This window comes from Nelumbo lutea, chromosome 1, assembly GCF_056320005.1.
Source record: "Nelumbo lutea isolate HS-2025 chromosome 1, American lotus-T2T, whole genome shotgun sequence".
Classification (NCBI taxonomy): domain Eukaryota; kingdom Viridiplantae; phylum Streptophyta; class Magnoliopsida; order Proteales; family Nelumbonaceae; genus Nelumbo; species Nelumbo lutea.
Genome location: NC_142684.1, coordinates 204,099,168 through 204,123,289, shown reverse-complemented (window position 1 = coordinate 204,123,289; position 24,122 = coordinate 204,099,168). Strand labels below are relative to the sequence as shown.

The window sequence follows — 24,122 nt, the reverse complement described above, 5'->3', positions numbered from 1 at the left end:
CCTTGTAGATAACCCTTATCCTAGTAATAGTTATCCATGTAAATTATCTTTGTAAAGGATAACACATATCTTGGTAAGATAAGTCTTGATGATACAATGGGTCAAGCAGGATCGCTATATCTTCAACTAGCTCCTATCCTCTCTAACAAAAATAACACTGGCATAGGTCATAGGAAACAAAACATGCAGAAAAGTTTGGGTAATCCTTGAGAACCTTTATTGCCATAGAGGAACAACTAGTGTCATTGGTCTTATGAACGAACTTGGAGCATTATAAGAAAATGATAAATCACAGTTAATTAATCATACCCTCAATGGCCTTAGTCCAGATTATGATGCTTTCTCTATGATGATCATTACCCAAACAAATGAGATATCATTTGGCAGCTTACGAGGTATGTTTATCAGTCGTGAAAAAGAAAAACAGTTGAAGATGTAGCGTACTCTCGTTTTAAAACCTGCCGCAGTGGTCTATTCGCCGGATTATATAATAAATCGAAACCAAACCGGTATTAAACCAGTTTAATCTTACCCAACCGGTATTAAACCGGTTTAATCTTGAGAAACGCGGTTACGCGGGGAGGGAAAAATCTTTTCTCCCAATTAATCTCTCGCGCGAAGACGAAGGCTATTAACAATAACTCGACAGCCAATTTCTCATTTGGAAGAAGACTTGGAGATCATTGCAGACAAAAATCTGCTCTCCTGCCCGAATACAAAGTTCTGTCGACAAGAAATTTCTCTTTTGGAAGAAGACAAACTTGGGAAGTATTGTAGAGGATTGTAGAGAAAACTCTTTTCTCCCGCACGAAAAGAGTTCTTCACGAGAAGACAAACTTGAAGAAGACAAGGTTCTGTCGACAAACTTGCAAAGTTCTTCACGAGAAGGTTCTGTCGACAAGGTTCTTCACCAGAAAGAAAAATGGTTAGGGTTCGTGCAAGGTAGCTAGCTCGGCTTTTGTTCTTCTAATAGAGGACGAGAAAGAAAATTTTCATAGTCAGGGTTCGTGCAAGGTAGCTAGCAGAGATTTTATTTTTCGAAGAAAGGAAAATCCCTTTGTGTTTGAGGAGGAAACTTCAAGCAAGCACCACTGATCTTTGCTCGTTCGAGCAAGAGAGGAGAAGGTAGCATTCCTTCTGTCGTTCTCTCCATTTTCCCTCCTATCTTTTTTTTTTTTCTCATTCGTTGGTAGTTAGTGAATCCTAAATGCTATTAGATTTCCCCTTTGATCGTTTCATTACATTAGTATGATTATGTTTGTTCACAAGATATGCTATGCTTTCTTAGTTGATGTCTAGCATAAGAACTAACGTGGTAAGATTGATTTGTTGGACTGATTTAACTAAAATTAAAAAAATAATATCATGAAAATAAATAAAAAAAAGGAAATGAAAAGAAAAGCAGAGAATGATGAAAAATACTTAGCAAAACAGAGATGATCTTTCCATTTGAGAAAATAATAGTACAGTATACAATACAAGTATGTAGGCTATATGACTAGTTAAGCTTTGATACTCGTTAGGTATGGACAATGTGCTTTGATACTAGTTAAGCTTACCTTCTCTGATAAGAATAGTACAGTATACAATCCAGAAAGCTAGCTAGCTGATTAACACTTGGAGTGCGCAGTAGGTGAACTTTTAAGTTACAGAAGATGCAAGAGTCACAATAACATAACCAGCTAGTGCTCCTGCAATTAATGGTAGAGGTGAAAAAGCTGCAGCAAGTGTTGCACAACGAAAAAATAAATAAATTAATCTAGAATAAGAGAAGAAATACTTGAATCAAGAATTAAAGGAGTAATACATCCTATATACACAGTTATGAATGGCAACATGGAACACATTTACAGGGGATTTTGCCAGAGCAGTATTCTGCCCATCTTGAGATCATTTTGGCCAAAAGAGCAATACGGGGTTTAGGACCATTACCTAATGTTGGTCCCAGATATCTAGAGTCTTGGGAGGGGTAGACTTGATATGGACCTTACCCACAACAATTTTCACACAAAGTGGCTTTTCTGAGAGCCTGAGGCCTAAGCTATGTTCTCGTGCTCGTGAACCAGGGATTTTCCCACTTACCCTTAAAAAAAAGGTGATACAAGGTTTGATGATTAAAAGATAAAAATGACGTTCAGCCTTCTAATGGACAATCAAGAAATCATGGTGGATCCTCCAGTAAGGAAATTTGATTGGGTGGTCATTGTCATCCAAACAGGTCTGGTGATTAAAAAATAAAAATGTCATCCTACCACTATCAAGTGGTTAGGAGAAAAGAGGGAGGTCCCTCGAGATTACCTGGCTGAAGCTAGAGACATTTTTTCTTCTATGAATGAAAACCTGTGTTGGATTCCTAGGGAACTTAATTCTCTTGTTGATGGTCTAGCTAAATCTGGTGCTCATTTGGATTGTTTGTATAGTGAGAGTTCTCTGTCTGTATAGTTCTATGGGGCTTTTATCTTTTTCATTTCTCAGCTGAACATTATCTCATGTACTTGCTTTTTTCCTTTCTCTCAAAAAATTGAAATCCAAATGGGTTAATTTTGGACCTATACCATAGGTTTGCAACACTAACTGGTGAGTCTGGCCTCTATGACATGTACGATTGTGTAGAGAAAAATTGGAAGTACAAATTTTGTCTTTCTTGTTATATGTCTTTAGGCCATAACTTCTGACCAAAATCTGTATTGAAGATTTATCTGTATGGAAGAGCTCTCAAAAACTCTGCAGGTATTTTGATCCGCTGAGCTTTTGAAAGATCTATAATCTATTTAGAAAGACTTGCCAAACAGCGTCTAAGTTAGTGAACAACGAGAAGATGTAAGGCTTACCTACTGTAGATAAAATTAATTTGTCACTCCATTCAGCAATAAAAACAAGTTATAAAAGTTCTAATTACAGTATTAGTAGAAACTATACCAGCACCATTTCCTGAATTGCCAGTTATGATTGGTACATAAAATACAATCCTGTCAGTAATTAAATGTGCCAACCGATATACCATGGCTCTGTGGCTCTGGCTTGGAGAGGATCAACTAGTGTATCGAGGTAACACAACTAAAGGGGGTTTGGATGTGTATAAAAGACCAACTATGGACTAATGTGAAGAAGTGATCTTATGCAAGTTGAAGGATCAAGAAGAGCGATGGGGAGGCTAAAACGAACACAAATTGAGGTAGTCAAAAATGATTTATGATTCACAAGTTAACTATGGATATGACAATAAATATCTGACCCCATATACCATATGGTTGGGTTAAGGCTTTGTTGAGTTGAGTATATGACATTAAATGAAGTGGAAAGGAAAGGCAGCATTTATGCAGCCAACCCATATACCATATAGTTGCTTGCATTGGGATTTTCCTTTGGTAGCCTCTGTTTTGATGAAATAGAACAATTGTGATGACTCCTTCTGTTATATGAGATGCTAATTCTGTTTAATCTTTTAAGAAAACTCAATCAGTACATCATGGTCTAACCATTTGACCATTATCATATGTTCCTTGTTTTTGCAACTTGGGACTTGATGTTGATTGTTATTGCTTTGAAATCTTTCTATTATATGGTTGTATCTTGAAAAATGTTATTCCTGAAGTTAACTTTGCCATTGTTTCACTTATTGTCAGGTTTCATGTTCTTCAAGAGTTTGATGAAGGGAAGAGAAGTTGTTGGAGACGTCTGGCATGCCATAATAGGCAGAGGTGGAAAACCCATCCTGATGCTGCTGCTAATGGAAGCTCCCTGAGTGATGATCCGGCTAGCAGTTACCTATTAATAAGTCTACTAAGAATCCTTTCAAATATGCATTGTAAGCATCTTCTTTGCAATAGTCATATATGCTATTCTCTTTGCTTGTGACACTTGTATATTGACCTTTATTTATTGTGCTTTTATCTCTGCTAATCTCATCAAGTGTTACTGAGAATTGTCTTTCAATATATCTACCAAAATTGTGTTTGCTTTTTGGGCTATTGGAGAAGTTTGTTAGGGTAGAGCATTGATATCTGCTTGGAGGAAGCATGGTGGATGAGACTAAGTTAGACTAATCATAATAAATCCCTGAAGAAATAAGTTAATATTTAGGTCCAATGTATAAATGCACTAGGCTTGGACTTGTAAAAAGTCCAAAGTGCACATACTTCAGATGATGACAGGGATGTTATGGCTATTTCATTCATCTGCTGATGGTCCTAATGCTAGTATTGGTGTAGGAGCAAATAATAACTACAAAACAAGTTTCCATCAGTCTCAGATGAATGATGATAGAAATAGGAAAGCAAGAACCTAGAATTTCAGACCATTTATGGCATCATGACCTAGTCAGAGGTATGCTACAGACTATGGTTTATGTAAATTCTGATGAGTATAGTTTCCCCATAAACATGCTTGGTGGTAGCTTCTATGCAAAAGGATCTAAATACCAAGGGGTCAATCACCTAAGTACTTCCATGAGTTTTATGAAAGTAAACAGATTAGATAAATAAACATAGATTACATTTGCTTGGTTGGATCTTCATTTCACTTCTTGAAAGGCACCTTCAACTTCCCAAACAAGTACTGAATTATTTCCCTTTTTTTATAAGTACTAAACTATTTTCCTTTATTGACAGGCAAAAAAGTATTATTTGATGGCATAAAGATCCATGTTCTAAAACAAAGCCAGCCCAAATCTGAAAGTGAGGATCCAAGAAAAATGTGGACAAGGTAATGGACCCCATGTATGTATATTCGTTCAGCACAAGTCATATCTAAAATACTCTTGTTAGTCATATATAGTTCATATGAACTCAATCACATCTTTTTTTCTTGTACATGTGCAACATGTGCATGCCTTTTACTTTTCGGAAGTTGGTCATGTTTTTCCATTTTAATCAAGGAGACATCATCTGCAACTCCTCATGCAAGATTCTTCACTATTCCATGTAAACTCTTTTAAGGACTTTGCAGTTTTATGGGTACTTTGTTTTTACAGTTTGCAATCTACATTAAGCACTTTTGTATATAGTGTACCAAATGAGGAAACCTATCTTCAGTTGGCAACAAGTATCTGACTGGTTGACTTTGTCTTTAGGTGACAGTGGCACAAACTCTTTTTGGGGTCATAAACAAAGACTATTCCTCTGAAAATTTTATTATAATTTATTTATTTTTTATTTTTAATTTGATCTCTTGTACCCACAAAGTAATACGGGATTTGCATGATATGCTAGTTCTAAGGAGATTTACTTTCTTATCTCAGGCTTCATTACTTTCACTTCTGCCAAAACACTTAATGAGGATAGCAGAACACATCTTGTCAATTGGGTATGTGCTATTTCCATTTGAAAATCTTGTTAATTTCACTTTCAGTTTGTTGATGTTATTCCTGTAGATTATTTTGACTCCTTATGGATGCTTATGTATATATGCAGTTCCATGATAACTTCCATTTTAAAGGCCCAAGCAGTTCAGATTCAGATAGATCCTTTGAGTCTGCCCTTGCCCATGCTCTTGAATTGAATTTTATAGTTTATCTACTTGGTTATTAACTCACTTAAAACATATGTAATTTGTGTAAACCCTCATCATCATTCCCCATTAGAAATTATCATAAAAACCTACCCAGGAAGTTCTTTGCATCATGGCATCTGTCATTATTTCCCATCCATCTTGAGCATAGGTCACTCATCTAGTCCTAATTCCTTTATTTACTAGTTTCAATTAGGATTTGGTTTTACCATTTTGTCGCTTGGCGTTTTATCATATCAGTGGTTTATCTGTTCTTTTCTTATGCTCCTTGCACCACCATTTAATCCACTGATAGCTTTAACACCTCCATGTTAGATTATCTCTGTGTACTATTCTGTATGTAGTTAATTTCAGCTCTGCATTAAAAATTTTGTTTGGAAATCTTGTTTGATTCAATATTGAGAAGCAGCCATTAACATCATAGTCAAATTTGTCAAGCTGCTACTTGGTCCCCTGTGGGCCATTTGATATAACAGTGGTTGAAGTGGCTGAACTGAGAAGCTTATTGCCGTCTTTTAGTGGTTGAAGCTGAAGTTGGGAGGTTTTTAATGGCTGAACTGAGAAGCCATTAACATCATAGTCATGGTGTTGGGAGGTTTTTAATGGCTGAAGCTATAGTTGGATAGGCTACTATACCCTTGAGTACTTTATTATTTAAATATTTTATCCACTAAAAATAAAGCAATAAATCATTCAGTTCAGCTAAATTAAGGAAGGTTGATCCCGCCAAATAACTGCTATTAGATGCACAACTAGATGGACACCATGGCTGGTTAGGAGCCAAAAACATAAACTACTTGACTTGTATTGTGGTCTTTATGTGGGGTATGAGAGTTAAATGAATTCAAACTGAAACAATAGCAATTATATAACATATGAAGATACATGCACCTAGTCATCATGGATAAACCCATCAGTCGATCAAGTAATTCACTCTTTAATTAATTAACTGCAGAAGTTGTGCTGCACCCTAGCTACCAGCAGCCACGATCAAAGTCTTGCTTGCAGATATTTACAAGCTAGATGATAGATACCATTGTAACTTATATACCTTGAAAACTGAAGAATGAGAACCCAATCCATGATCCTTTTCCCGCTAAGTAGAATGGTATGGGTTGTTATGTATTGAATGGGGTTCTTTTCCTGTCATTCTTCTCATAATAAAGCCCAAATTGGATTCTTTTCCTTTATGTAGGTACCACTCCCATAACAATGATTACCTTGAGATCTGTCAAAGAAGATCCGGCACAATGGATACCAGTAAGTACTGTTTTTGAATTCATGCCTTCCCTATTTACCTTGGCATTTCCTGACAATTATTCCCACTTGCAGGTCCTATGGAAAATTTGTTGGTATTTAGTGCTGTCTCCACATGATCCATTGCAGTCAAGCCTTCTTAACTCTACTTTGGAGGATAAGAATCTAGGTGAAATTCCAAAATTTAGGTATATATTTGGTGACATTGGTGTTTTTTAATACCAATTTCTTCTTTATTCCAAGAAATCATCTAATTTTTATTCATCTATTGTTTTACATGCCTGCCCACTCAGGTTGCTGTTGAAACAGCTGACCACAATGGAGGTGATCCCGTGGAATACTCTTTGGGAGACATATCAGGATGAGTTTGAGAATGAAAAGAAGATGCTTGGGTGTCATTTGGGTGAGAAAGCAGCAGAGGATCTAAAACAGAGAATTATTGAGCATGTAATTGGCTTGTGCACATCCAGTTATATGGCATATTATTTTTCAAGTTTTTATGATTTTAGATATTCAAATTAATTTAGTTGACATGCATGCTTTCAGAACATATTAGTCGTGTCAAAATATTACTCTAGACTCACATTGAAGAGACTTGCAGAGCTGCTCTGTCTCACTCTCCAGGTTTGTTACCCACATACCTCTTAAGTTTTTTTTAGTAGATTCAATTCCTTTAGTTTTGTAGATTTTCTTTCATTTGTCGAAAAGGTGTCTTCAGGTTCTGTATTCTCATCTTATACATTCATCTTGAGGTCATTTTGGTAAATATGCTTCATTGTGAAGAGCTCTTTTCCGAGGTTTCCTTTTGGCTGTATATACTTCATTGGGTACATGAAAAAAAAAAGATAGACTTGCGTAGGTTGTGAAGGAGAGAAGTCCCTATAGGGTATATGTTCTATGTAAAGAAGAAAAGGATTCAATCTTGGTATAGGGGAAATAGAAGGATTTCATATATGAAATATTAAAGAAAAAGTGGTGAAATAGAAAAAAAACTCCATGAACACCAGTTTGTTGACATCACATAAGCTTTTTTATATTGGCAACTGGTAAACTTCTATTGATGATTGTGAAATATGTAAATAGGGTCATATAAGCACAAGGATACAGATAGCACTACTTTTAAATGGGTAGATTGGGTTCATTATTTGAAATATTTTACATTTTTTTATCTATTAAATCTAGACCAATCATCCTAATGTGCTACAATTTGATTACATTATGCCATAGAGGTTTCAATTTGATTTGGTTAATTTACTAGTTGCATAATTCATTTATTGATATGAGAATGCTAAATTAGGATGCCTCCTTGAATATGTCTTGTTTTTTTATACATTTTTTTTTTATGGTTATCTCATTTACTTTACATTCTTTAATAATTTATATGTTTTTTGATTTACAGGTTCATCAATTACGCTAAGTGGATTTGCTTTTGAAGATGTGAACCTTATTCGATAAATTGAATTTTTTAAAGTCCTTGTATTTTTATTGTCAACTGGATATTACATGTGAACAATTTGATTTGGATATTAATTAATCTTTAAATTAATATATTTTGTTTTAAATTGAATTTTTTATTTAAGTTTCTTAAGTTAACTTTTCATGTATCAATTATAATGAATTATTTGTTAAGCATGTATTAAAGTGATGAATTAATAAAAAACTGTATGTACCAACAAATATCGGAATTAACCTGGCATAAACATTAAAAAATGTATATATATATATATATATATATATATAAGCTGGCGGTCATGAAACTACTAGATTAGCCATAAACAAGACCTAAGGTGGCGGTGATTTGGATATAAGCTGGTAGTCTGAACCGCCGCCTAAGGAAGCAAACGATGTTGGACTAAACCAAAGGTGGCGGTCAATTAGGATTAAAGCCGAAGGTCCGAACCGCCGCCTAAGGAAGCAAACAATTTTTTACAAAACCTAAGCTGACGGTAAAAAATGCCGCCTTTAGTGACATTAAGCCGACGGTCTTGACAGACCACCGCGTTAATGAAATTTGGACCACCCCAGACTGGCCATCAAAGGCGGTGGTCTCTTGTATCTAAGGCAGCGGTCTTGATCTAGGTCGGTAGCTACTTAGATGATGGACCAATGATCACCGCCTTAAATCTAAGCCGGTGATCATGTGATCATCGACTTAGAATGTTTTTCTTATAGTGATCTACACAGGCTAGCTCATTCTATGAATTTTGCCTCTAAAAGGAAGGATTCCAAAAAATATAATAAATTTGATCTACCACAAATGGGAAATGGATCTTTGAAGCCCTTCAAATATAACAATAATCCTTGCCAAATTTGTGGAGGATGAAATTATTCTGTTAGGCACTGTCCAAAACTCCTTGCACATATTGATAGACTGAAGAACCCTAAATGACCACAACTTCTGGTGTTTATGGCTACATCAGGACATGACAAGCAGAATACAGATATTTGGTTTCCTGACTGCGGTGCGACATATCACCTCACTTTGGATATGAATAAACTGCAAATACATTTTGACTATGATGGTTCTAATCGTGTCTCCATTGGCGACGGTTCAAGTTTGTCGATTGCTCACTCTGGCTCTTTCTGATTTATCTTTCAGATCATTGATTATGAATAATATTCTCTATGTTCCCCGGATCTCCTTCAATCTCTTATCTGTGGCCTGGCTTTCTACTGATAATAATGTCTATTTTGAATTTCATCCTCATGAATTCTTTGTTAAGGATCGACGCATCGGGATGATACTTCTTCAAGGGCCGAATAAGGATGGTTTATATCAGCTTCATCTTCCAATCAAGATATTAGCTATGGCTTCGTCTCCTTTTACATTTGTAGGTAGTTGTGCTAGTCCTGAGATTTGGCATCATCGACTAGGTCACCATGCTCTTAAAGTGACTCAACAAATTATTTATTCTCAGCATTTACCAGTAGTTTCTAGTACTGATTTAAAATTTTGTTTAACTTTCTCAATAGCTAAGATCTGTGTACTTCCCTTTTCTCGAAATCATGACATTAGTAATTATCCATTAGAATTAATTCACTGTCATTTATGGGAACCCTCTCTAGTGACATATGCTTCGGGCTATCGTTACTACATTCTTTTTGTTGATGATTTCAATTGCTATAGTTGGATATTTCCTCTTATTTGCAAATCTGAAGCATTTCATACATTCTTGAAATTCAAAGCCAATATTGAATTACTTTTTGATACTAAAATTAAATATTTTCAAAGTGATGGTGGCTCTGAATTGAAGACCTTTGAAATCTATTTCAATCATGTGGGTATCTCTCACCGAATATCATGACCGCATACACAAGCACAAAATGGGTGTGTTGAGCGCAAACATCACCATATTGTTGAAATAGGCCTTGCCCTTATGACTCATGCTGGGGTTCCTCCTAAATATTGGTTTGAGTCTTTCTCCATTGTAGCTTATCTCATTAATTGGCTTCCTACTTTGGTGCTTGGATCATGCTCTTCATTTGAGAAATTATTTTGGTCGCCCTCTGTACTACCTCAAACTTTGTACATTTGGGTGTGAATGTTTCCCACATGTTCAATCACATAATAAGCACAAGTTGCAACCTCACTCTCTTTCATGTGTATTTCTTGGGTATTCTAATTCTCACAAGGGGTATGTTTGCTTACATCGCTCTACAGGACAGATTTTTATCTCTCGCATTGTTATTTTTAACGAGGATTCATTTCCGCTTCTTGTTGCCACTGGTATTACACCACCCACAACATCGACTCCACTTCTTCCAATTAGGGCCCCTCCCCTTGTTGCTGCTTCTGACACAACTTCTCTAGGTGAAGTTTCTTCTTCTCCATCTTGGCCTCAATATGATGGATTGCCACCTTCCAATGTTGAATCCACTGACTCTACCTTGCTGCCTTCATCTTCTTTGCATCCCATGACCACTTGGGCTCAACATGGTATCTTCAAGCCAAATCCAAGGTATGACCTACTTGCTAGTCCCCTCCCAGAATTCGAACCAACATATTATTCTCAAGCTCACAAGGATCCTAGCTGGGTCCTTGCTATGACTAATGAGTATAGTGTTTTACTTCAAAATAAAACATGGATTCTCGTCTCGACTCCACCTAAAAAAAATTTTATTGGCAACAAATGGGTTTTTAAAATCAAACATAAACCTGGTGGTTCGGTTGAATGCTTCAAAGCCCATCTTGTTACCAAAGGCCACTCTCAAGAAGTTAGTTTTGATTATGATGAGACATTCAACCCTGTGGTTAAACCAGCTACAATTTGCATAGTATTATCTCTTGTAGTTTCCTTTAATTGGAATATTCTCCAGTTGGATGTTAGCAATGCTTTCTTACATGGTAATATTTCAGAAGAGATATATATGAAGCAATCGGTTGGGTTTGTTGATCCTAGATTCCCAACACATGTTTGTTGTCTCCATCGATCCTTATATGTTTGAAACAGGCACCCCGAGCATGGTTTACGAGGTTGTGTGATTCACTTTTATCCCTAGGGTTTCTCGAATCCAGAGCAGATGCCTCCCTATTTATCTCTTGTTTTGAATCTGATATCATTTTGGTTCTTGTTTATGTGAATGACATCATCATCATAGGATCCTCTTCATCTGCCACTAGCTCTCTAATTCAACATCTTGCTTCTCAGTTTTCTCTTTGAGATTTGGGCTCCACACATTATTTTCTTGGTATTGAACTTCACAGATCGTCTAATGGTTTTCATCTATCTCAGCACAAGTATATTGATTATCTTCTGCATCGAGCACAACTCCATGATATCAAACCTCTCTCCACTCTTATGTCTACCTCCACTCGACTAACACAAACAAAAGGGGAACCTCTCACTGATCCTACTTTCTTTTGCAATATTGTTGGTGCTCTCTAGTATGTGACTATTATTCGTCTAAAAATTGATTTTGCTATGAATAAGGTATGTCAATTCATGCAAACTCCCACTACTGTCCATTGAGCTGCTGCGAAAAGGATTATTCGATACCTAAAAGGAACAATTACTTATGGTATGCTTCTTCAACCATGTCATACATTTTCTCTTGTTGCTTACTATGATGCTGATTAGGGAAGTTGCCTTATGGATCGCCACTCTCAAAGTGGTTATTGTATGTTCTTTGGTTTCAATTTAATTTCTTGGAGTTCCAAAAAGCAACTAACGATGGCTCGATAAAGCATTGAGTCAGAATATCACAGTTTAGCTTCCACGGCTGTTGAGGTTCTATGGTTTCATATGCTCCTCCAAGAATTAGGTATGTCCCTCTCTGCAACTCCTTTGATATGGTGCGACAACATGGGTGTTAAATTTCTTGCTAATAATCTGGCATTTCATTCTCGATTTAAACACATCGAGTTGGATATTCACTTCATACGAGAAAAAGTTGCAGCTAAGCTTCTTGATGTACGGTTCATCCCCTTAGCTGATCAATTAGCATACATTCTCACCAAGCCCCTTGGTCTTCCACAATTTGAGGTCCTTCATCACAAGCTCACCATTTCTCCCCTGGCTACGCTTGGGGGAGTTGTAAGTGATTGCTTTTACGTGCATGGCGCATGCACGCATCCAACCAGGACTCCTAATCTATCTTGTACATTAAATTCTTCTCCTACTGTATATATCCTCCATGTAGATAACCCTTATCCTAGTAATAGTTATCCCTTTAAATTATCTTTGTAAAGGATAACACTTATCCTAGTAAGATAAGTCTTATCCTAAATAAGATTACATCTAAATCTATCATAGATCCGATAAAACTTATTCTTGTATATCTCATTCTTGTACTCTCTATAAATAAACAAGGAAGAATCGAATACAATTAATTTTCGACCATTATTCAAATTTCTCTTTCTCTCTCTTATTATTCTCATACCCCATCTTCTGTTTCTTCCTCTTCTTTTCATTTTCCCTTCCTCTGTTTCTTTTGATTGTCGCTGCAACTCTCAACAGTGGTGGTCTATTTTCTCCTCACCGCTTCTCTCTTTCATTTTCCCATTCTCCCTCTTTCTTCCCTTTGTTTTACTCTCTCTCTCTAGATCCCTCGATGACGTATTGGGTCTCCTTCTTGCTTGTACTAGTAGTTGAGGCAGTGCCAAGCCTTTCCTCTAATTACCCATCATTCTCTCCTCTTCACCTCTCATAATCCCCAACTGATCACATATCTTCTATTATTTGATTTCACCATCAATCAAATTGAGTTGTAATAACACTATCAACTCAGTCACACCTAGAACATCGCCTTCCCTCACCAACCTCTCAGTTGCAAATCTCCAGCAGCCATCACGACTGTCTAGGAGCAAATGGTCAACACACTCTGGTTCTCCTTGCAACATCAATTGAATTCCACAAACCTGAAAATCTTTACAATTCTAGTATTTTGAAATATTATAATGACACTTGACAATTAATGACGGAAGAAAGTTTTTGTTGAGTTCTATAAAAATTTAAGGAAAGTTTTGGTTGCAATACAATTTTATTTGTACTAGTACAAATGTAAGAGAGTACAAATGAAAGAAAATACAAATTCTTGTTTAATTTTGTTTTGGGTTTTATTTTAGGGGTTTTTACCATTCAAATTAGAGTTCTGAGGTGGAGTGCAGTACAAAAATCCCTTTATTTTATTCTGTTTCATGTCTTTATTTACTTCATTTGCATTGCTATCAAACAAAATAATCTAAATTTTGAAACAAAAATAAGTCAAAATTTATACTCAAATCATGTGCATTGCCATAATTTTGTAACAGTGCAAATTTATTTGCATTGCAAGCAAATACAACCTAAAGTGAAATTACAGAGGAGTTTTTTTATGATTGTCAGAAACTTGAGGGGAGGTTTTTGTATTGGGTAAATTACAAAAACCTCCCCTATAGTTTCATTTTAGCAAAAACCTCTCATCTATTTTTAACAAAATCAACAAATACCTCCCTTATGTCAATGACCAAGATAGAAAACATTAAAGAAATGACCATTTTTTCAAAATACCTATTTTACCCTTTCTAGAACAGTGTTCATCTTCTTCCTCACATTCACAACGGCAGAATGGCGGTGCACTCCCCCCACCAACCTTCCCTCTTCTTTACTTTTCCTATGATTCTCTCCCCCCCCCCCAACAACGGCAAAATGGTAGTGCATTGTTCATCTTTGCGTCTCCTCTTGCTCTCCCTTTCTTCTTCGTCTTCAGTTTGTCTGATTTAAATCAAGAAAAATAGAACAAAACATCAACCACAAAGACGTTTGTGTCTGTTTTATAGTTTCATATTTCGATTCTTTGCGTTACTTGTTTATTAATGTTTTTGCCTATGTTGATGAAACTATCTTTACCTTTCGTCTCCCCATATCACGTTGACTTGCAAGATTGGAACGACTAAAGCAGCACCAAGATTGGAATGCCCAACCTCAACATTCTCTTTGCTTTCGCCAGAATGTAGAGGTTGGGCTTCAATCTCAACCCACTATTGCCTTTCTCGCCCAACCCATGCTTCGTTGGTCAGCCATAGATGCTAATCTCAAGGAAGAACTCGGTTACATAGATGGGTCTAGGATCAAATGCTGGGGACGTTCGCTAGGAAGAGGAGGACGGTGAGAAAACAGAGTTTTGGAAGTAGTCAAATGGTTTGGGTTATTGACCATGCTTAGATTTTAGCGGTGAGTATTGGAGGTGAAGCAAAGTGATTGTGAAGGACCGGAGAAAGTATTTATTGGTTGTGGTTTCTGGTGGGATGAATCAGCAGAGGAATCAGATAGTTGATGCCGTTGTGATTGCTTGGATTCTTGGTGTTGCTCTGGTTGTTCCAATCTTGCAAGTCAACGTGATCTGGGGAGATGAAAGGTAAAGATAGTTTCATTAATAAAGACAGAAACATTAATAAACAAGAGGAGACACATAGGTGAACAGCGCACCACCATTCTGCCGTTGTGCGTGTGACGAAGAAGATGAACAATGTTCAAGAAAGGTAAAATAGGTATTTTGAAAAAATGGTAATCTCTTTAACGTTTTCTATCTTGGTCATTAACAAAAGGGAGGTATTTATTGATTTTGTCAAAAATAGAGGGGATATTTTTGCTAAAATAAAACTATAGGGGAGGTTTTTATAATTGTCAGAAACTTCAGGTGAGATTTTTGTATTTTACCCATTTTCCCTTTGTACCATTTGGTATTTGGAGTATGATGGCTTTGGTGTAGGGCAGGGTACATGGGAACTTTCATAGCTTGGCGTTTTAGTAATAACCAGTAGTTGCTTTGATCCTCACATCTTTCTTCTTGTCTTATCATCTGATTTTAAATCAATTTCCTTGGATTTCTTAGCAAAGTTCCCATTCATTCGTTCAACAGTGCTTTCATTTACTCTACAACTAGGTCACACGCTCTGATTGTTCGAATCAATTTTCCCATTGATGAGGAACCTTCCAAATGGGCTCTTGGCTTAACTTCAGACTTCATATTATCCAGCCTTGAGTCGTTTTTGCTCTGCATAACCTCTCTCCTGCTTGTTCTTGAATCCTTTAATTAGTCTTCAATGGTTATCTTCACATTTCTCTTCCTAAAAGAAGACCCACTGCTAGAATTTGATGAGACCATTCGAGATTTACAACTTATTAAAGGTGATGATAGAGGGGTAGGAGGGGGAGAAGAAATGTAAAATATCTTCTTCTTCCCCACATCTTCCACGTTCTTGGCCCACAGTTCTGGTGAAAGGGAAGAAGTAGAAGAGAGTTTCTTCAGATAGGAAAAGCTTCTTCCCCACACATTTTGGATAGAAAAGGTCTTGAATTGACAGCTGAGGGAGGGAGAGAATACAAAGGTGTAACAACACCATTTTCTTCCTTCATTACCATTCTTCCAAACCTAGAACACCAAGGAATGGGGGATGGAAGGACAATTGCTTTTCTTTAATTTCTCCTCCAAATCTAGAGGATCCAAACAACCAAATTCTCCATTTCTACATCTATCATGGTTTTGAACCGCCGTTGACCCAGGCGGTTGGACTGTTTGGCCCAGGAACCGTCCAGGCAACTGATTCTGTTTTACCCCAAACCTAGTCCCTGGCCAAAAACCATTGAATTGGTCAACAACCTGTTGATCTGGACGATCAAACCATCGATTCGTTCAACGGTTTTTTGCCATTTTTTAAATTATTTTTAAAATTTTTATTGTCAAAACGGGCTATCTTTCAAACCGGATGATTGAACCATCAACCCAGAAACCAGTGGCCATAACAGTTCCATTTCCAGGTTGTTTTTTAAAACATTGACATCTATAAGAACTGCTGGAAGGACAATGCTTTTCTTGAACCTAAACTAGACCTACTAGAAAACTTGATGATGAACCAAGTGGTTGGCCAATGGATTCAAGAGTATTTGGGTCTGAAACTTGAGATCTCAAGCTTTTAACAGATAAAAGAAGTGGCTTACTACTAATATTTTTGATGGAACCACTCTATTTGTTAGGAACAGAGGTTTCTTGCTTAACCATAAGGGCAGGTTCCCTACAAAAGTACAAAGAATTCCATGTTTATATCTTGTTCCCATCAAAAGCTGATGGGATTTTGACTTCATCATCAAAAACTAATGAAACTTGAAGAATATTAGAGACGGTTTTGAGCACTATCTATTTTGGCCTGGCTTTCCTTCTCTGTTTCGACATTTCATCAACTAAATAGGTTGTAAGAGAGTAATACCAACAAAGAAAACATGAAGAAGATTCCAGCTTCTGGTCATTATAATAAACCCAGGAGCTTGAGAAGGGAAAGTGTGAAGGGATAGGAAATCCATCACATGGACACCCAAAGATTGCGGAATAAGGGGTGAATTTCAAAAAAAAATTCTCTCCCTTCAACTGGGAATTGAATTCCCTATTTAGAAAAGCATATTTTCAAGGACCATTCTTGAACCATAAACTGAACCGGATCTGAACCAAAAGGAGTAGGGAGAGATAATACTTGATACAGAAAAGTAGTATCTCCCAATGGAGGTGTCCACGCCCAAGGAAGGATCCAAAATCTGCTCCCACTGAAGATGGCACAGTGTAGGGTGGAGCAGAATCAACAGTGTTCTTCCAAAAGAACTTGACCCTTCTCAAGAATCACCTGGACGGCTTGTGAATACAACTCCCACCAATCTTTTATCCAAAAGATTGGTATCAAGATCCAATCTTGAGATCTCCCAAGAACTGGAGATCGAACTACTGTAGGCGGCGACTGCAGGAAGGAGGCGGCAAGAGAGTATTTGTAGGGTGCAGATTCTCTCTTCTTGTGATTTCAGCTTTTAAGACAAGAATGTGTATTGCTTGCATATCTAAAGGCTGCCTCCCCCTCTTCCTTTTATAGACTTAAAAAAGAGATCAGCTCCTAATCCCATTAGGAGTTGCTAACCCAAATCATATTTGGATTAGAAGTCCCTTTAAGTGATAAGGGATAATCCTTATCTTATCTGCAGATTAGGTCAGCCATCTCCTAATCAAATTAGGAGGTTTCCATATCTAAATCTTATTTAGATCTTGGACTCTCTAAGTGGATAGGGTGTGGGCCCAATCCTATCAGCTGATCCATATCAGAATTCACCCCTTAAGTGACTAATCAAATTAGCTCAGTTCGAAATGGGTTTAAGGCCCATTTAAGTTTGTGTATTCATTTAGCCTTCCAAACTGCTGCCTAGTTGGGCTTCCTTGTATGGCGTGGGACCCAAACATTGATCTACACATCAGCCACATGGGTTCAGCCCAACCTTTGTTACAAGGCTTGGCCGAATACATTGTTATGGACAGTGCACCCCCTAAAACCCATCAGATGGGCTCTATGGGCCCAACACTTACCCTAAGTGGTCCCTGTGCCAAGCCACCTTGTAACACCCAGGGACTGTGGGCAGATGCAAGATTAGCCCATCAGGCATTATCCTCAACGGTCTTACACTTAACCTCTCAGCCCATAATGATCATACACTGCCCGACAAGAGAGGACCTCTCCCTCGGTTGCAAGGAACAGTGTTGCACTCTTTGCTTATATGGATCTCGAGAATTAAAACCTTTTGCAAATCAATTCGAAACCATAATATATATACTTTTATATCTCATATAAAATATATTTTGCAAAAAACAAATCTCAACGATTAAAATCGGTTGTCGACAGTCTTGGTTTCCATTAGTGAGAGTGCATCCCCGATCATTACCTTTGTCCGACAAAGGGACTGATCCTGTCACTATGATTACCCACTCAGATGAATTCTCAGACTGTCCCAATATACCCAGGTTGACCCCCGCTAAGGATCTCACTGAATGGTACATCAAAGACTGCCTAATCCGACACCTAGTGCAGTATCATAATCGAGTCTAGGGGTCGGGTGTAACTTTCCAGTTTTGCCCATCAATCTCCAAGGCCCATGGCAATACTGGAAATCTGGTCTAGTTCAAAGATTCAATTAATCATACACTGTATGTGCCAAGGGTCTCACCCCGGTAGCTGAGACAAGCCACCCCAACCGACTTGGTGGCACAACAGTGTCAGCCTTGTCAGGATAGGTCTCCCCAGACCGACCCACTGGCTGTGAACATTCTAAACTAACACGAGTCTCATTAAGTGTCCAGTTTAAGGGTATTACACAGAAACATACCAATGGAACATTAATCAAATATGCACTTTTATTTATTTACAGTAAACTCATAAAGTACATCATTTTGATTGAAGCTAAGGGCATACAAAACTGTCTAACAAAGTGGAACAACAATGAGCAAAAGTACATACAACATGAATCACTTTATATAGGACAGGAAATCCTAACTCAAAAACTAGCCGATGGGGTCTACTGTAAGAATATAAAACCTCCATTGAAAGGTAGAGAAAAGTTTTCTTCCTTTTTTCTTATTTTCTTGAAGATAAATTTCTCGATGAGAGCAACGGGGAAGATGACGATGAAGCTTGCTGTCTAAGGAAGAGCAAAGAATGAAAAGAGGAACATTTGAGAAGAGACGAGAGCTCAAATTTGTTTCTTTTTTTTTTGTGAAAAAGAAAATTTGAGATTTTGAAAGAAAAATAAGATAGGGAGATGTATGTAGGGAGAGACTTTTCATTTAACTCCTTATATAGGTAAAGATGTATCTGAGAGCTGCTCATGCAGATCAAGGTTTAAGATATTGTAATGTATTGATGCATATTGTATGACAATAGGAGTTAGAACGAATGACCAAGGTTCAAAGTATCGATATTGTGTATGTAAAAAATCATATATCAATATTTTCCAAGGTTTTTAAAATCGATTCGAACAACAAACTGGTCAGGGGTTCGGTTCCTAGGTCGAACGGTCCAATCGTTCGAACTGAACAGTCAACCTATTTTGAGAAAAAATAAAATAAAATTTTAAAAATATTAAAAAAATAAAAATGGTCAAAACCGTTGAACGGTTTGAACAATTAAACTGCCCGAGTCAGCGATTTATTGACCGATTCAATGTTTTTTTGGCAAAAATCTGGTTTTGAAGAAAAACAGATGACCGGTTCTCGATTTTTCCGGTCTGGTCTAGTCTCGTTTTGAAAACCATGATATTCTCATTGAAATGACAGTTCAGTATATGAATGGTCATGAAAATTGATATGTATGATAATATGGTGTTATATAGTAGGGTGCTTCTGTTCATGTTGCCCCCATACTCGGTTTACCACCAATCACCACAGCTCCCCTTGCCAATATAGGTTAAACGCCTACGCCAAAGGAAAACAAAGGTATCAGCCTCAGAAATAAGATAAACCCATATTGAAGGAAACATAAACAAGATGAAGATGAAGATGAATATGGAATTAATACAATTTTTTTATAAAAAGAATTAATGCAAATTTATAAGATGGAATGGAGACTTGATGAACCAAAAAAATAGAAATTACTATATTTTAGATGGAGAAAAGCAATCTCTTTTTTGATGGGATAAAAGGGAGGCCGGATCTCCCAACGACTGATTCTAACAGACATGACAGCTGTACATTGGGAATATCTCGCAATATTGGAGGACAAGGGAGTTGTTCCCAATACATGGCTGCAAAGACTGTTGTGGCTGGTTGCTGAGAATTGGGATATGCTCCACATAGTCATAAAGCGAGCCTTACACCAACCTCACCGCCACATCTCACCCTGAATTGGGAACATCTCTTTATGATTTTTTTTTTTCTATAGGCACAATTTGGGAGGAGTATAAATACAAATACATACAAAATAGTATAAAATACAATATTTTGTATTTGGACAAATATGTAGAATAAAAATATATATAAAATAATACAAAATACAAGTTTATGCACTGTACATATACTCTTTCCAAACTGACCCATAGTTTCTTACTTGAGAGTTTGATTTAGTGGTTTTGTCAATGCTTCATTCTACGACAACAGGATATAGACCCAAGGCTAATTGGGATTAGTATACTTGGTCCTTAGACCTTAGCCCATGTTAGCTTTTTGGCCCATCTGTAAAAGGGAATGGGTTATTTGTCTTTTTTAATGCTTATATAAATGTTGTATGGACTGGAGAGATAGTTGTCAATTGATCAGGGATTGTGCCTCCCATCCCTGGCAGCGTAAGAAGGAATTCGTTGCAGAGCACAACCCTCCTCATCAATACCAGTGACATTATTGATCAGGCTTAGGTCCATGGTGACATTGTTCTGACCTGTGTATATGGGCCAAGCCAAGCCCAGAGGCCCAATGTCAAAGAACGCTGGATCGGGTATTTGATTTCAGCTCACTTCTTCACTTGAATTATTTGAAGTGCGTGAGAAGTTGATTCACGCTCTTTTTTTTTTTTTTTTTTTTTTTTTTTTTTTTTTTTTTTTCGATTCAACTTCTTAATCCAACACTACAGCCATGAACTAAGAACCGTTGAGACGGGTGGACGGGTGGATGGGTGATTTATTTTGCATTTCAATTATTACGTATTACCGTTGCGTTCCAGTGGTTTCCGGCAGGATAGCTATGAATAGCTATGAAGATTAGAGGTGTCAATGGTATTTGAAAATTTAATTTTGAATTCGAAATTCTACATAATTGAATCAAATTTGGATAATTCGAATTCAGATATATAAATTTTTTAAATGTTTTTATAAAATTTATATATATAATAATTAAATTATATACATAATTATATATTTATATACTTTATATATAATATTTATTAATTACCTAAAATAATTATTTAGTCAAATTTGAATTGAATCAAATATTCGAATATTTAATTGAATTCAAATTTGAATATTAATTTTCAATATCCGTTGGATATCAAATTTTTTAATCGGATTTAAATTTGGATATTGCCTAATCTTGTTGGAATTCAATCTATTTACAGCCCTAATGAAGGTCATGGAAGATATCGGAGCATGTCTGGGTTGCATATAGTTGCTACCAAATATGGAGTCAAGGGCAACAACTATTGTTCTTGTGTATGAGGCTGACAGGTCTAACCTGTTGAGACAAAGAAGATGTCAGAGGACCTAGGAGTTATCCTATGGGCGAAGGCTCCCACGGTCAAGTTAGTCGAGGGCTATGAGGGGTCGGGCCAAGTAAGTAAGGAAACTTGGAGCTTAAGTCTTAGTGTGTGTTTACCTCAATGTGGAGCCTCTTTTATAGCCGGAGTTGCCTTAAAGGAGTAGTTGGGAGTAGTTGGTGGCACTTGATAGTAGTTGATGATGGATGGCCAGGATGCATCTGACCAACACCACGTGTCAATATTCGTAGGTCAGCCAAATTTTCCTACATCACTTGCCCCCACTCTCGAGGCCATAGCGGCCAAGGTTGGTTGGCAAGTTGTGTGGAGGCCTTAGCTTTGACCAAAGATAGTATGGTGGAGTCACGTGGAGGCGACAAGCCCGACTAGGGAGCTCTTCTTAGCAGTTGTGCATCATTCCAGGCCGAGGGTGTGTGATCATGTCCCATACGGGCGTAGGCTATCCGTGTCCATTGCTCGTGCCCCATACAGGTGTTGAAGTCATCCAGCATAGGTCCATACACAAGATGGGCGCGGAGATCGACTAGTTGAGGTCGTGCAGAAGGCAGTACAGGGGGATCGGTTCGACATGTCCTTGAGTTGGAGTCGATGGGTAAATTGACCTCATCTCTTGGCATTTGTTTTATCTCCCGAGGTCGGTGCCACATGGAGCCCATCGGTTCGAGTTGTCAAGTCGGCCAGTCCACGGTCGTTGGATCAATTGAATCTAGGCAGTACATTTTCCTTTAAATAGGGAGGCTGGTTGAGCGATACTTCATCATTTGCTCAAAACCTTTAGTGGAGCTACTGAGGACACCTCAACTTTCAGCAACTAGTTCCTTAAACATCCTTTCACGAACAACTTTAGGCAAATAACTTATGTCCTTGACATGTCGGCCTCGGATTCTGCTCGTGAAGCTTACGACCTTCCCGACTAGAGTGCTCCCAGTAGCACTCCTAGTAAAGATGTGAGCTACAATAGTGATTCCGAGAGCTCCTCTCAGACGTCCAATGTCTAGGTGTTGAGGGAGAGGACCACCCCCGAGGGGGCTGAGTGCAACTTTCAGAGTGAGGGATCCATCTATGAGAGTACCAGGTCTACCAGGCCATGGGATGGCGCCTTGGTACGCACCCTTGTCAGTCCCTCTAAGGCTAATACCCTAGGGAACGCTATGTCTTTCCTATGGTTGTAGACCTAGAGGAGGCCAAGGGGTCGTCCGATGAGGAGAAGGAGTGCAAGGCTATGGGCGAAGGAGTGAGGATGGAACATTACGCCCCCTCGGACCTCGATAGTGTCCTAAATGAGGAGCAAGTCAGGGCACTGGATGAGCGGTACTTCATAACGGGAGACTATAGGGCTAGAGTCCCCTTCATAGGAGATCGACTATGGCGTGGCGCCGAGGGAGAGATCGGCATCCACGAGCACTATTTGCAGTTCGGGTTGTGTTTCCCTCTGCACCCGCTCGTCCTAGAGTTGATGAATCACTATAAGTTGACTCTCAGCTAGCTTGCGCTGAACGCAGTGAGGATAGTCATGGCCGTCTTGGTGATGGCCCATCTCAGAGACCTTCCGATGATGTTGAACATCATCTAGAGCCTATTCACACAGAGGAAGCACCCCGACGAAGAGGGGTTATGGTATTTCCAAGGCCAAAGGGGGAGAGTGGTGGATTATTCATCCTCCGTGCATAACTGGAAGAAGAAGTACATCTTTGTGAGTTGCACATGTGGCTAGCTCTTTAGGAATGATTGGGGAAGCTCGAATACGCTAGTTGAGAGGATTGTGCCACGTAGTAGCAATGAAGAGAAGGCCATTATGAATCGGCTTTAGTTGGGCAGGATGATTCATGCCCGAGCCTTGGTGAGGGAGGAAGCCTTGGTGAAGGTTGGCCTTAGTCTTGCCTCCCTTGGTACAAACGCTCCCGTTGCATTGCTATTTATGCTTTCTGTTGAATATTGAAAATTTTCTATCTGTTTCTGGTTTCGTTCTTGCAAAGATGGACAACAACAAGAAGGCAAAGTTGTTGGAGGCTATGATGTCCAAGAAAGCTGCCAAGAAGGAAGCTATTGAGAACACACCTTGGCGTTAGTAGGAGGAGGCGGCCGCCAAACAACGGGCTGAGGTCAAGGTGGCCCATGACAAGACAATGGCGCAAGAGCGTCATGCGGAGGGGGCTCAAGACCTTGAAGCGAAAAAATTTCAATTGCACAAGCAATGGTGGCCGGAGGGTACCTTGGGTGGGTCACACCATGGGGCCTTGATCCTCCGACCCCTAGGAGGACAAGCCACTCATCACTCATCGCATCTATTGGCCATAGTGGAGCATTCGATAGGGAGACTCCCTATCCGTGGTTGGCATCAAATGGCAACCCGTGGTCAGCATGGTTCTCCCTGGTGACCGCCAGTCTTGGACGTAGCACAACGTAGACTCTATCTGGGACACACTCTTGGACAAGGCCATTGTGAGCTCCAGAAAGCTCATGGTCGTACCAAAATATTTGGAGCCACCACCCATTTTTTAGAAGAAATGGGCCCTTATTTTTAGTTGTGAAAAATCGAACTAAGTCTTTGATAGTGGCTCCGTTTTCCATGGGAAAGGCACATAACCAAGAAATTTTGGGTTCTAAGAATTGAGAGAGGGAAGGTATTAGGCATCCCTCTCTCCAAATTGCATTAACAACCCCAAAATGGGAGTTATTTAGGCTCGGCAAAACACAAACTAACAAGATTGCTCAAATCTCCTGAAATCTGGCAAAAATATTTCCAACTTCGCCTAGAATCGATTTGAGGTGATGTTGTCGAGTCTTAGGTACTAGTTTCCCTAAGACCCTTGCCTCTCTACCTCTTTTTCTCAAATCCGGAGGATGCTGAAAAGGCAAGTTTCCCAAGATT

At 38.4% G+C, this 24,122-nt stretch overlaps 1 protein-coding gene across 3 annotated transcripts; it reads left to right on the top strand.

Annotated features, from left to right (window-relative positions):
* Positions 1 to 569: 569 nt before the first annotated feature.
* On the top strand, positions 570 to 8,337 carry LOC148880498 (26S proteasome non-ATPase regulatory subunit 12 homolog A-like). 3 transcript variants are annotated; one of them, XM_088962415.1, is made up of 10 exons: positions 578 to 1,125; positions 3,627 to 3,808; positions 4,611 to 4,704; positions 5,240 to 5,304; positions 6,464 to 6,616; positions 6,704 to 6,768; positions 6,841 to 6,953; positions 7,059 to 7,212; positions 7,312 to 7,389; positions 8,165 to 8,337. In XM_088962415.1, the coding sequence occupies exons 6-10, from the start codon at positions 6,721 to 6,723 to the stop codon at positions 8,180 to 8,182; spliced, it is 411 nt and encodes a 136-aa protein (XP_088818541.1). In that variant the 5' UTR covers positions 578 to 1,125; positions 3,627 to 3,808; positions 4,611 to 4,704; positions 5,240 to 5,304; positions 6,464 to 6,616; positions 6,704 to 6,720; the 3' UTR covers positions 8,183 to 8,337. The 3 variants fall into 3 exon arrangements, with proteins under 3 accessions (XP_088818539.1, XP_088818541.1, XP_088818540.1); XM_088962413.1 differs by lacking the exon at positions 6,464 to 6,616 and having other exon boundaries at positions 570 to 1,125; XM_088962414.1 differs by lacking the exon at positions 6,464 to 6,616 and having other exon boundaries at positions 4,611 to 4,718.
* Positions 8,338 to 24,122: the final 15,785 nt, after the last annotated feature.